At 38.7% G+C, this 13,784-nt stretch overlaps 1 protein-coding gene across 1 annotated transcript; it reads right to left on the bottom strand.

The window, feature by feature from the left end:
- TMEM237 (transmembrane protein 237) lies at positions 1-12,794 on the bottom strand (the record flags this gene model as incomplete). Its single annotated transcript, XM_082001570.1, has 13 exons — positions 1-68; positions 1,978-2,099; positions 3,341-3,434; positions 3,922-3,995; positions 4,953-5,144; positions 6,134-6,257; positions 6,859-7,019; positions 7,761-7,875; positions 8,258-8,371; positions 10,081-10,137; positions 10,660-10,670; positions 11,598-11,629; positions 12,780-12,794. The coding sequence occupies 13 exons, from the start codon at positions 12,792-12,794 to the stop codon at positions 1-3; spliced, it is 1,179 nt and encodes a 392-aa protein (XP_081857696.1).
- Positions 12,795-13,784: the final 990 nt, after the last annotated feature.

Here is a 13,784-nt window from a genome sequence, read left to right as displayed (position 1 = left end):
CTATGGCTGGACTCTGGGTATGGTATCTCCCTGGGGAAATTCCTCGATTTCAGCATGAAACATCAGTTCTAAAAAAATAAAAGAAGTGTTTTCTTTTAAAAGTTTCACCTGAATACAATTTCATTATTCCTGAAAAGCGCACTGGCATTCCCCTAGGCCTCCTTCTTTTCTTCCCAATCATAGTATCAACAACTCAGTAATGGCAAGGGCCAGCAATGTCTTCAGAAAACTATTGTTGCCACCCAAGAATTAACAGAATTAGCGATGATGTTAGCAGCTGATCATAGCAGTATCATCCTGCATTCGACCTGAACACTGAAACATAACTCTGAAGTAGATTGAGGAATTGTTAAAGTTTAGAGTGTCAGACTCAAAAAGGAAGATTTCTCTTTAGAGACCAGTTCATTTATGGATATATCTGCTCTATGTATCACAATGTAAGTCGGCAACACTAGAACCTGGGACAGAAAGAATTATGAATGATATTGCTCACAGCTAGCTGTCACCACGGCAGCTCAGGTACAGGAGACAGCCTCAAGTCAGCAGTGAAGAGCTCCTTGTGGAGAAATTTGGCTAAGCACATTAAGCAGCTGATAAGGTAGCCTTTGTGGAGCTCTGTGCTGCTGAGGATAGAGCTTCTCGCATCAGGGTTCCCTTTACGTATCTATACTGCACCCTCAGCATAGGTGTACTTTGTCTTGCAAACAGCACATTCAGCATATGGACCGGGCTGTGTTTGCCAACAACTTGCCAACATGGTAAAAGTTACGCAATCTGTACATGCAACAATGTGGTTTATCCACTCAAGCCTGAGATTCACCTGCTTTTGCTACCTCATGCTGAGCAGACTGAACTTTCTTTACTATTTGGGATAACTCCTAACAGAATTTCTCACTTGAAGTTTCTGAAGCAGGTTTTACAATCTTAGTAGGCACATGTAAGTATCAAAAAAGCTCACCAAAACCTGAGTTAAATCCTGCCACTGGTTTCCTTGATAAGTCTTTATCTTTTAAAGAATGGGTTTTAAATACATTTTAAGTATCTATTACAAATTTTACTGTCAAAGATTGTAAAGACTGCCACACAGGGTGTTGGTTTTTTTTTTAACTCATTAGAAGTGAGTTATTAGAAATAAGCAGAGTAACTGGGGCCAGCTGAAATACAGAAATCTGTACATTAAAATTCTAAAGTAATCTGAAGAAGCATGTTGAATCTTCTTCAGCCTTCCAAACACAAATCTGTGCTTCAGCTCATGACATTCTTTGGATACCTGTTGATTTGTAAGTTGAAACTTAGGATTTTTGTGTACAGCATAGCTTCCAAGTCACATGCTCATGCACTTGATAGGAAAGCTGAGTTAAGTTACACCTTTCGGATCCCAGTTGGAACAACAAAAGGAAGAAGGCCTAGCCTCTAGCAAAGCTCCTTCTAAGAAAAGGGGATGACTTGTCCCCTCATCCAGCCTGGACTAACACAGGCAGTCCTCATTTGATGTCCTGTTCTGCAAGCACAAATCTGACTTTTCGAAGTTCAGGAGTTCCCAAAACTACTACAGAGTTCTATTAAAAATAATACTGGATTCAAAACAGATTCAGCATTTGCAAAAGGAACATTAATAATATTAGGGAATTTTCTAAAACACAAGCAGAAAAAATATATTTCAAATATTCAAAATACCGTTAAAGTAAAAATTATTTTTCTCTTCAATGAAGATACACATGCTCTCTCATGTTTCAAAATTCATGTTCCTTCAGCCAGGACAAACAAGGCTTTTCTTTCCTTTTTGAATTACTGATTTTTCTTTGTAAAACCAAACACAGACACCAGCATTCTAAAAAGCACTTGCTTTGGAAAGTTGCTAGGAGATGCTTATTTTTGTTCAGCCACAAAATTTCTCAGGACTAGTCCTGAACACCAAACACAGAGCACAGCAATAAAAGCCTGAACAAACAACATTTGCCTATTAACGTTTCCTACCTTCACTGTGGTCTAGCTCTGGTCGGTAAGACAAGAAGATCCAGCTTGTCCCAACTAGAATAGACACTACAAGATTCACCACAACCCACGGCTGAACAATTTCTTCCTCCGTACCTGCCGTCCTGGGAAAAACACATCAACCCATCAGTCAGAGGTTTGCTGGTACATACAGGTTACAATAATAATTTCAACAGAGTACCATAAAAATAAGTTTCCTAAGCCAGATGTGAAAACAGAACTACTTGTACCATCTTGATGGTCTTGCATTGCTAAGGCCTCATAAAGAGAGTGACTACCAAAGACAGTGACTCAGCTAAGAAACCGCCATTATCTCACAGACAATGTCCACTTGCAGATTTCAACAGCAAATTCCTTTTCTTGGCCAAGAGACAGAAACTAAAAATCAAAATGCATGGTCAGATTTTACTGTGGTGAAAGACACTGCACAATGTTGTCAGTCGATCTTATTTTTAAGCACTTCCTCATAAGGCAGCAAGTGAAGTGAACAGCAAATCAGTAAAGTGTCTCTGGAAGCCAGTGCCAGGACTTCTGTACAGATGCTGTGGGCTGGATGAGATAGGGTTTTAAAAAGGTTACGATTTAAGTTAGCTGACACTTTTCTTACTGTCATAACAGTAGCAGGTTGTGGTTTTATTACTAGAATCTAAGCTTTTTAATAAAAAACCTCAACAAACATTTATAGAAGCCCTAAAAGAAAAAAAAAAAAAATATCCAACTGCCCAAACCAGCAAATTTTCATGTAAATTCTTTTGTTCTACTTCTCCTGATCTATTTTAAAACTAGTGTTTAACCCCATTAAGTTTCTGCTTCTTACAGTTAACAGTTCTGGAGATCCCCTAGCATGAAACAATGCTTCATATTTAGTGCCAGCTGTGTCTGCTAAGCCCTTGCATCCTGTGGCAGACATACCACTTCTTTGTAGTACCATGACATTAATTTCTTGGACAGATTAGACCATCTCCTTCAAAAACAGTATTGACTTTCTACAGAATGTCCTGCCCTTGAACACAAAAGGGTTACCTCAGTAGAGTCCCATTTCTCCAGCAAAAGTGATTCTTGAGGTTCCTGCCAGATGACATTTTCAGCATCATTCCAACAGGCTCTTGTTTGAGGTATAGTGGATTTGCGACCAACATGACCAAACCCATCCTTGAGTTCTCATCTTTCAGTAAAATCATCAAAGATTTGGGACAAGCTCGGACAAAGGCAGGTTTAGTAATGAAATCCTTCATTAATACTTTCTTATGTATGTTGTATAGCCTTTTCAATTCAGCTGTTTGACTAAGGTTCCTAAGTGGGCTATGTTAAAATTTGCAGAAGTGGTAATTCTTAAGTTTCCTACCAGATGCTGCCATTTTCTGAAGGTGGTGTGTAGAGATTAATTCTGTCACATGTCATCTGCTGGCTTAAGGATAAGATAAGAGCAGCAAAGTACACTGGAAGAAATGGAATTAGTATTGTCAGATATAAACCCCCAAAATGCTGTCTCATCATGACATAACGATTGTCACTACATTTTCTTTCCTTTCACTCTACTTCCTCCAACGATAGTCTCCTTTACTTCATTCTCTCTTCTTCAATGTTCCCCTGACCCATCAAAATCTGGTTTCTGCATTTTTGCAATCCATCAGCTATATCAGAGGTAGCATCTTGTGATTCTGTTTTTTGCTAGGTCTGTGTTCTGTATTCAGAATTAGGAAAAGAACTCTTTCACTAACAGCCCCACTAATGCTACTGTTGCAAATGCTTTAAAAAAATATGTAGCAAAGTGTTCATGGCCTTTGAATGCTACTTTCAATTACTGAGCAAGTCACTTATTTTAAATCAGAAAATAACCAAGAAGGAAGATGTCACTGAAAACAGTAAGTTTTTTCCATTTACCATCGTTTCTGGATAACTTCCTATCTGCTCCAAAATACTTACAGAAAGAGGCTACTGCTGCTGGGTCTAGGGTAAGAAAGCCCCTCAGTGCAACTGATGCTTTTGCCAAATCAATCCTGGTAACAAAAACAAGAGTCATTAACACAACCCAGTAAGATAATAATCCTGTTTCTCTAACAGTATTCTATTGTTCTTTTTGCAAGATACCTTTTTCTGCCTCTGTTACAGTGCCTTAATATATAACTATATCCCACACACATGGCAATGGTCCTCATTATGCCAAATCCAAGAAAGATTGAAACTAAGGAGGCTGTTCCATGAGGTTTGTAGCTTTCACACTGCAGTCCTTTCTAGAACAGGGAAAAAATGGAGAAATCTGTCCCCTCTCTAATCCTTACTATTCATTTCAGCATCCACACCACCAACTGAGTTAGGCTAACATAGTGTAAGCTCACATAGCTTACACTAGTACAGGAGCAATTCAGAGTAACTCAGGCTTCCTCCCTGCCCACCGCTCCATGAAAAAAAGTCACAATTTCCTCCGTAGCACTGACTCCTCCCCTGGCTTATCACAGTACTAAAAGAAACACCTATAACATCTATTATTCTACTCTGTTTATGGTCTTTTCTGCTCCTTTTTCTGTTCATTCCCACTCTTAAGCTGTAATGCAGAAACCCCAGCTAAGCCAGCAAAACTGCTTATACAGCTATGTTGCAAACCTGACTGGGGAATGGATTGACATGGAAAGTAACCTGATAAAAACATTAGTTGTTCTCCACCACTCTCCCCCACAAAAAAAAACCAAGTCAGCTGTTCTGTCTCGTTCATCTCATGATCACACACAAACAGCACCAGCACATTGAAGCAAGGCTGCAGGCAATGGACAGAAATGAGTAACAAAGGTCTGAATGCACAAGTACACCCTTAATCTACATAGCCAGCCATGTGTAAAATCATGTTTTAAGTATATCGCATTAAATCATCAACAGCAGATCAAAATGTGCCATAGGAAGGAGAAAGGAACGTATTGCACACAAATTACATACACCTTTCAAATACAAACATATTTTACCTGTCAAAGGCTGAGACTGTACTGATAGACAGCAACAAATACAACAAACTTTGAGCTGGGTATGCTAGTGTCTTGTATTGCTCGAGCAGGTTAGAAACTGTGGAAAGCTGATTTCCTGCCAAAATGTAGATAACAATGATGTTCCATATGGCATACCCAGCAAGGAAGCCATGGGCAAAGAGTCCCATCACCCTGAATGGAGAAAAGAACGTCAGACTAGTTTGACGCTTTGAATTACCAAAGAGCTAGATAGAAAAGGCCTATGAATTCATCTGTTCAACCCTGCTGCTGTGACAGGATCTGTGTCTTTCACAGATTGTTTCCGAGTGCTTTTTCTGATCTAGTTGTAAAAATTCTAAGCAACAGGACTTCTGCTTCCTCCCTTGACAGACTGCACCAGAACCTAAGCATTTAAAAAAGACTGAGATGTTTTGCCTGATCCTATCACTACTTCACTTCATCACTGCTACAGGAATCAAATACTTCCACTCGCTGCCTGTAGCTTCCCAAGACCAGTGCCCCTTACACTTAGGCAATGCTCTTAAAACTTATCCTTGAGTCAGTCTTTTCATTATCCTCCTTGCTAAGAAAAAGCTGAGAAAGCAGCACAAGCTTCCAGACAGAATACACCAGGGAAGAAAATGACTGTCATCTTCCCATTCACAACACAACCACATGCTAAAAAAAATACGTAATTTTTTGCTATTATGTGCAAACTTACGCCCTAGTCCAACTTCACTTCTCCCTCTTCTTCACCAGCCAAGATTTTTCTTTGAGCAGTTCAGGAATTTTTATTCTGGTCAGATAGCTGATGGGCAAATCTCATTTTGTAAGGCAGTTTTTCTGTAAGTCTCTAGTATTTTTGTTATCAGATCAATCTCTTGCTATTCAGATTTTGTCTGAATCTTTGCAATATGATTTCCTTAGTTACTCTTTTTATAAGTTGCATTTCACATGTGATGTCTATAGACTAGAAATAGATATTCTTGATAATAAATACCAAAAGCTAAAGGACTGAGAAACTTTATACCTGTTGCATCCTGAACCACCATTTATTAGGAATATCAAAAAAAAAAAAGATACATCACAATGACAGAGAAAACTAACTAACTAACTTGTAGGGAGAAAGAAAAAAACCAACACGATTTCTGCTTATTTACATTAAAACATTTGTCTTTCACCTGAAACTTCGGTGCACTGAGAGGGCAACATCTCTGGTAGTCCATGAAGCCTTCACATCCATAAGTACATTGATATTTTCAGTGGTTTTAATCAATTCTGCACGGTCAGCTGCCTGAAAACGCCCTGAAAGGATGAGGAAATTAGTGTTAGAGAGTACTGTTACCTTCCATCATAATTTCTATATGAATACTTATTAGTGTTAAAAAGCTGTAACTGCCAAAAGTTCCATCTGAAAATTTTTTCTCCCCACTTCCTGCCCTTTGTCGGCTTACATTCATACCAAGATGCCTCTGTCCGTGGGGGGTCACGCTATGGATTTAAGAATGTGCGAAGCACTTTGGGTAATTACTCAGTGCTCCCTGGTATAAAAAAAAAACAAAACCAAAAACCTTCCACTTGAAAAATTTTTGCAATATGGTAAATGATACTTTCTTCTCAAGGTACTGTGACAATATTAGGTCAAATAAGCTCAGCTGGGTACTATCAAACAGCCTTTTTCACCCACACCACAGAATTAAAAAATTCATCCAAACATGCCAGTACAGCAACACTAACATTCACTGTTAAAAAATTATCATGTATAATTATTTCCAAATAATTTTTGTTCTGGAAATTCTTTAAAAATTTCTTCCCAATACAGCAATATTTGGATTTTAAATACAATAATGCTTCCTTTAATCGCAAACAATGTCCTTAAATTATTTAAATCATAAAATGTACTTACGATTTTTTTCAACAAACACTTTGCTAACAGGCTGGCTAATTCCAGTAGGAGCAGCAAACACAGGCTGCTGATCTGAGCTTTTTCTGTGCTCATCTTCAATGATGTCTTCCTCCTCCACTTCCAGCTCACTGGAACACTGTATTTCAGCGGGCCGAGGTTTTCTATCAGCACAGAACACACAATGGGGCAGAGAAAGAACAGAAAGTAAAATTTAAAACCTGAAGTCTCCTATGAACATTTAACATGTCTAACTTGACTGATAAGAATCAATCAGGCTACTGACCTGTATAGTATTACCCCCGTTTATAATTTTAACGATTAAAGTTCTCATGGAGTTAGTTAATTAAAACCATAAAGATAATCCTTGATTTTGGGTTTTTTCTCTCTATTTAAATTCCTTCCTGTGTCAAAACAGTAAGGTGGGAAGAAATACGTATCAAGAGATTAACAAATAGAAAAAAACCCAACAAACTAAATGCAAGGGCAAGAAAGTGGATGCTTTTGGTAGAAAGGCAACTAAAATGATTTAAAGGCATAGTTCTTGGAGAAAAGGCAAATAAAAAGGATGAGAAAGCAGTTAAGTTTCTCATAAAATTAAGAAAAAGATAAGAATGAAAGAAGCAGTTACACATTCTAATTTTTTCATGTATGTGACTGAAATATTAGGCTCATGTGAATGTATTCAGAACTGTAATGCATCCAGGAATGCATAAAACAAACAAGTGAAGAAAGTTATATCTTAACCCTGGAAAGAACTGCACACATACTATTTATTGCACAGGCTGAATTGTATCATGGGCTTCAAGATTTTACATCTTTGTAATGTGAAAATGTAAAATACTACTCAGTCATTTCACTATCACAGTTACTCAGAATTAGGAGTTATAATAGTTTTGTCTCACTTTGTTCTTTTTCTCTGTTTGCGGATCACTGTTTCTTCAACTTCAGGAACATCCATGCCATTTCCATTCTGAAATAGGGATGCAGCATTTTGCTGGGTAAAAGATGTCTCAGAATCTGAAGATTTAAAATAAACCACATGAAAGTTTCACAGTTTTCATAAAAATGGAAATACATTCACTTAAATACATAAATAGTTATTATATAAACACACTGACAAAAAAAGCAATGCTTTTCTGAGCTTTGAATGATACAAAGCATCTATTTTATCACTTTCAAAACTGTATTGCTGTTATTTGCATGAGGGTTTGTACTCTATGCAATCAGAAATCAGAAACTGAAACTCTAAGCTACCATTCATTCAGAGATTACTTTCAGCTATTGTAAGTACAAAAGCATATGATTTCAAATGTTAAAGGCCAAAATACAAGTTGGCCAATCGTATTTCCGTGTTACCCATTTTACTCTGCTCTTTCCAATCTACAATTATTTCACATACCAGTAGGTACTTTCTTCTTCTTGCGTTTCCTCTGAGGAGGGACATCATGAGGTTCAAGAGTTAGGGGCTCACTGCTTTCAGACTGCCGACGAACAGCTGCTTGGACAATGCCATCTGAAAACCAGATTAAAAGATCCAGCAACCTTAATTCAGAGCCGCTGAGAAACAGGCAAGAAAACGCTGCCATTTGCTACATAGTGCAGAATATCTGTATTTGCCCAGCTTACAGCTGAGATGAAAACATATTGCCTAGAAAATGTAAGAGTTGGGAAACAAATGTGATAAGTAAGAATATACAAGGTGATAACTGAAAACCCTCCTTTCACCCTGACAGTTTCAGGCCCAGGAGGAACTTAAGTATCCAGGAAGTAGCGCAATTCCCATTTGGGCATACAACAGAGGACTGACTGAAAGGAATCTACCACAGGAAAGAACTCCATAGCTCTAGATTTTTCCTTTCTACACACAAATATTATAGTTCAAAGGGACAAGAAAAATTAACAGTTTGTTACAAGTTCATTCACACAGAAATGTGTTAAGGCAAAATAGTGTAATATCAAAGAGAAATTTAAATGCTAAACATACACCACAAGAATAAAGGAGGAGCAGAAAAACCCCAAGACTGAAGGATGTTTACTCCAGTCTGAGAGATATTAATTACTATGGTTTGGAGGACCTACATTTCTGTGAGAGGTTAACATGAATTCATCAAATATTCTAGCAGCAGTAGCATCAATTTGCATGATTAGAAGTAGACAAAGTTACTTCTCCGTTTTATATCACATTTGCCTTTTTATAGCTCTTTAAAGTACTGCAGTTTTTATGATAACAACTGAATCTATCTTTGTTTTCACTTCAAGGACACCTTTTATAAAGCTTTTCTGTGATAAAATGCAAAGTTAACCAGCAAAGCAGTGGCCAAAGCCAAGGTGTACTTTGCACCATCATTCAGCTCACTGAAAACAACAGTTAACAAAACTTGATCCTTCGGAAACCCTGCTAGCAACAGCTCTACTTAAAAAAGTCTTTCAGTGAGGCCTCAATTTCTACACTCTTTTAAGCAAATAAAGCAGGTTTAGTCATCCAACCTTCATATGGACCCAAGTCAACTGGTTTACAGAAATCCACTAGATTTGATCGACACATTCTGCTTTATCAAAATAGATCAGACTTATAATCTTGCTTAAAATGATATGTTTATTCTGCAGATCCACTTCTTGTAAAAATACAAAGCTCTGGTGCTAGTCATATTTTAGGCTCCTAATGGAATGATTAACTTGTGACTTTATTTGGCCAAGGACAAATTGAGCCAATTGTTGAGCCAATTTGTTAAATGAGTTTTATCTTAGCTCATTCAAAAATTCAAGCACTTAACACAGTCAACATTAACAAGCAGCTTACAGCTGAAAAGGACTATTTAATGAAGTGTCAAAAAATTTTTGAAGGGAAAAAGTAACAGGAATAAAGGAACTTTTTCAGTTCAGTATCAAGACATGCTGTATTAGCAGTACCAGGAATAGACGTAGGGAGAAAGAGCAGAGGATGGAACAAATCGCTTCAGTTAGCATTACAGACTTGTTCTAAAATGACACCACTTTGGGGAAAAAGACTGCAGTCATTCAATCTAAAATCAATTGCAATGATTAGCTGAAAACACTATACAAAATATAGACAGAAATAGAAAGAAAGAGAGTACAGAAATCAGTACTCTATTTCTACACAGAAATAGAGTACAAGACTGAAAACCATGTATCTGTCAGGAGCTTGGCGACAGTGCAGGTCTCACCCAGGATTACAAACACAGTTTTCAGCCTTGACCTTACCTAATGGAGTCTTTCCTCTGGGTTTCCTTTTTTTGGGACGACTAAGTGGAATTTCATCTGCAGAACACAGAAGCATAGGTGCACAGCATGGAGAAACCCCCATTTTCTTTTTTTAACAGCCATTCTATTGCTAGTTAAGAAAGGGATTCCTTTTTACAAGTGAAGGCATCCTTCACCTTTTACAGGTAAGATGACAATTCACCAGTTCACACAAGCAGCAGGAGTACAGAAGATGGCAGGATAACAGGTAAGAAATCTGTCTTAAGTGCAACAGAGGCTAAATATGCACATGCATCTGTGTTAAGTGAAGAACTGAAATACTCTGAATAATGCTCTGAAGAATAAACTTCTTGTTTAGAGCACAGTGCCAACATTTCAGTTACCGTGATTCAGTATGGAAATAGCAAACAGTAAAGAGAACAAAAACCAACAGACAATAGCTGTGCAGGTATCCACACAGTGTAAATAGTCGGCCTGCATTTAGGAAAAGTATAAGGCTCTATCTTTAAAGAGAGGATGAAGTGACACCAACAGAAACTACCAATGTTTATAATTCTCTTCAATGTCAGAATAACTCACCTTGGTTTCCACTTCACATTTAAGGAAAAAAGGTGTTGAAGAGCAGTGTAAAAGGAACAAAGATGAGAAGAAAGTTAGTTTTGAATCAGTTACAATTCACAACAGTGAAATTCACACTGCTGCTTTTGTGATTCATTTCCTTATCTCCACTCCTAGTTCTCTTTATGAGCAGTTGTGTACAACAAGGTTAAGGATACAAAGCAATTGTCAAGACTCAACATTTTGTTCACGACTATACAGAATTTCTTGATTGGCTAGCTGTGGATTAAAAGCTTTAATCACATGGCTAATTAAAACTTGTCTCACTGCCTGATATATAACAAACCAAGAAAAGTTATGAAACATTTGAGCACATTCATTACTAAAAAAGACATTATCTTTATATGTCGTTAATTCTGAACATCACATTTTCTTTTAGGTATTTTGAAGGAATTCTGAAGTACCACGTCATAAAAACTAGATAATTGCCTTTCCTCCCACACTGAGAATTTCAAAAAGCCCAAATTTTTCTCTATACTATGTCAAACTAGTAGACACCTATACCTCTATTCAGCAATATTTAGACTAATTTAAGCAATTCCTGTTCTGAAACAAAACAAAGAGGGAAGGAAGAAGAGATTGAAAAGAAGGATATTAATAAAACTAAAGCAGATGTTAATGACACTGAAGTAGCTATTTGTCTGGAACTTTTTAAAGGGTTTATCTCTGAGAGTATTAAAACTGAGGTAATACAGTAAAATTTCTTGGCCTCTATTAAACTTTAAAATGCTTTGTATTCCTTGTAAGGGGTTCCAAGACAATTATAAAGAAAAGCAATTATTTTTAAAGCCATTACAACTACTCAGATGTTTACTAAACTTATTTCTCTTAATTTAAGTACTTTTAAAAACACTACAGTACAGCACCATGTTCAATTCCACAGAATGAACTGATCTTACCTTGGCACTGGAGGGAGGGCACGAGGTGGGCACTGAAAGACAAGACAGGGACAAAAGTCAACTTCTGCCAGTGTGAAAGCACCTTTTGGAAAACAGCTAATTCCAGATATGGTCAGAATACACTAGGTATGCTTTGCTTTGCATGCCTCTTAAAGAGCTAGAGGCTGCTGATGGACATGTTACATAAAAGTAATATATAATACATAAAAGCAGGAACAACATGCTTTTACCAGAGTTCTGATGGGCACTGCATTAGGAACATGTAGCTAACAGCTGTGTGTGGGGCACAGCTTGCACTTCAACTTCACTTGAATAATTTTCACTTTTCATGTAAGGTACTGCTTTCATTGGAAAGCTTATCAGTCGTTCTATCTAAATATCAAAATACTGCAGTAGTTTATGCATTCAATATACTTGCACAGTACACAGTGCAAGCTGAGTTTTTTCTATTAACGAAGTTGTAAATTCAGAACAACAGTAAAAGCAATAAAAGGAAATAAGCTTATTTATGAAAAAGACTTAAATATGATAAAACATTAATTTTAATATAATTTTGAAAATATGTACTAGCAGGTCAAGCACAACTAACATCTAAAAATAAGTAACTCCTGTTAACAATCTGAAACTGAGCTCTTGCACTTCCTCTCATCTAGAAAAGGCAAGTTTACTTTTAGGTTTTGTATTATATAATCATATCAAAAGAGTATACATGAATAAATATTTCCCATGCTCCAAAATTCAGTTAATATCAGAAATAAAAAAGGCTGTAACACTGGTAAGACTCAAGGATCCACGAACTTACCACTTGTTTCTTTCCCATATAATTTGAAGCTGTTCCCTGAAAGAGGCACTGTGAACCGTCTTCCACTCCCTCACGCTGTTCATGCTGAACCTCAGCTAATTCTGAACTAAAAATAAGCTTCTAGCAGCCAGGATTAGCTGGACATGAACCTTTCTGCCCCTGGGCTAGAGACCAGTACTACTCCCATTTGAAACAACAGCAGTTTGTTCTGTGGCAGCGAGATTGCGCCTTAAACATTACTTGTACTGAAAAACGTGTAATTCCATGTGCTGGTACCTGTTCTAGAGAACAAGTTTTACTTCGGTTTGTTTACTCAACAGAAATGAGACACCTGATGCAAGGAAAGGAGGGTTTGCAGGATTAGGCCTCAAATCTCTCACCTGGATTTTGGCCATGCTGAAGACTGACAGCAAGTGCCATTGACACAGGTAGAGCGCAGCACACCCTGAGCAAACTGGCCGCACTGTACAGGTGTGCCATTAGGGAGAAAAAATATTGATAAAGGTCAGAGCTCGGAACTGCTATTGTTTGCTACATTCGTGTGGCAGTAGTTATTACATGTTTAACATAGTTGATATTTAAAAAAAATAAAATCTAACCCCCAAAAAAAACTTAAAAAAATCCTTTTATACAGCATTCGCTGTCTCTGCAGTAATATGCCTGTGTTCTGTAGTACCTCTCTATTTTGTTACATTCCACGAAACAACTGAAAAGAACTCTCCCTCGAGGGAAAAAACAAACTACAGAACCCCTGGGTGTCTATTCAGGGATGCAGAGCAGAAAACGCCTTTGCTCGTATGAAACTGGACCAAGCAGCTGTATTTACTCCCCGATATGGCCACCACCAGACCTCGGAGGTGGTACCAGGGAGGCAGTTACGCATTAAGTCGAAGGTTTAAAAAAACTTAACTGGTATTTACAGATTTAAAGCTTTACATAATTTTTCTGAGATTATATATATGGATGAAAATATGAAAACGATGACGAAATACTTGCTTGCGTCCCCAGCAAAGGATGCGCAGAAACGTGCGACCCTGCGGCCGGTTACATCCCACTGCCCGCGGCTGCCGCCGACAGCCCCGCTACAACTCTTCAGTGACGGCGCTCCCGCCGCCGCCGGGGCACCCAGCCGGACGCACCGGGCTGCAGCCCCGCGGGACCGGCGCTGCCGCGGTCACCGACACTTTGGCCGCCCTGCCGCCCCCCGCCCGCCCCGGCCCCACCGCGCCCTCACCCCGCCGGGGCCCGCCCGCGGCGCCGCCGCCATGCCGCGCCCGCCGCCGGTCTCCCGGGCGCCGCGGGGTGGAGCCAGAGCTCGCTTCCGCCCAGCGGCGGGGCTGTGGCAGCGCGGCAGGCGGGGAGGCCCAGCCTCCCTCGCCCCCGCC

This window comes from Phaethon aethereus, assembly GCF_964289735.1.
Source record: "Phaethon aethereus genome assembly, chromosome: 6".
Classification (NCBI taxonomy): domain Eukaryota; kingdom Metazoa; phylum Chordata; class Aves; order Phaethontiformes; family Phaethontidae; genus Phaethon; species Phaethon aethereus.
Note: the sequence above shows the minus strand (reverse complement) of the source record. Positions and strands in the feature narration are given on the sequence as shown.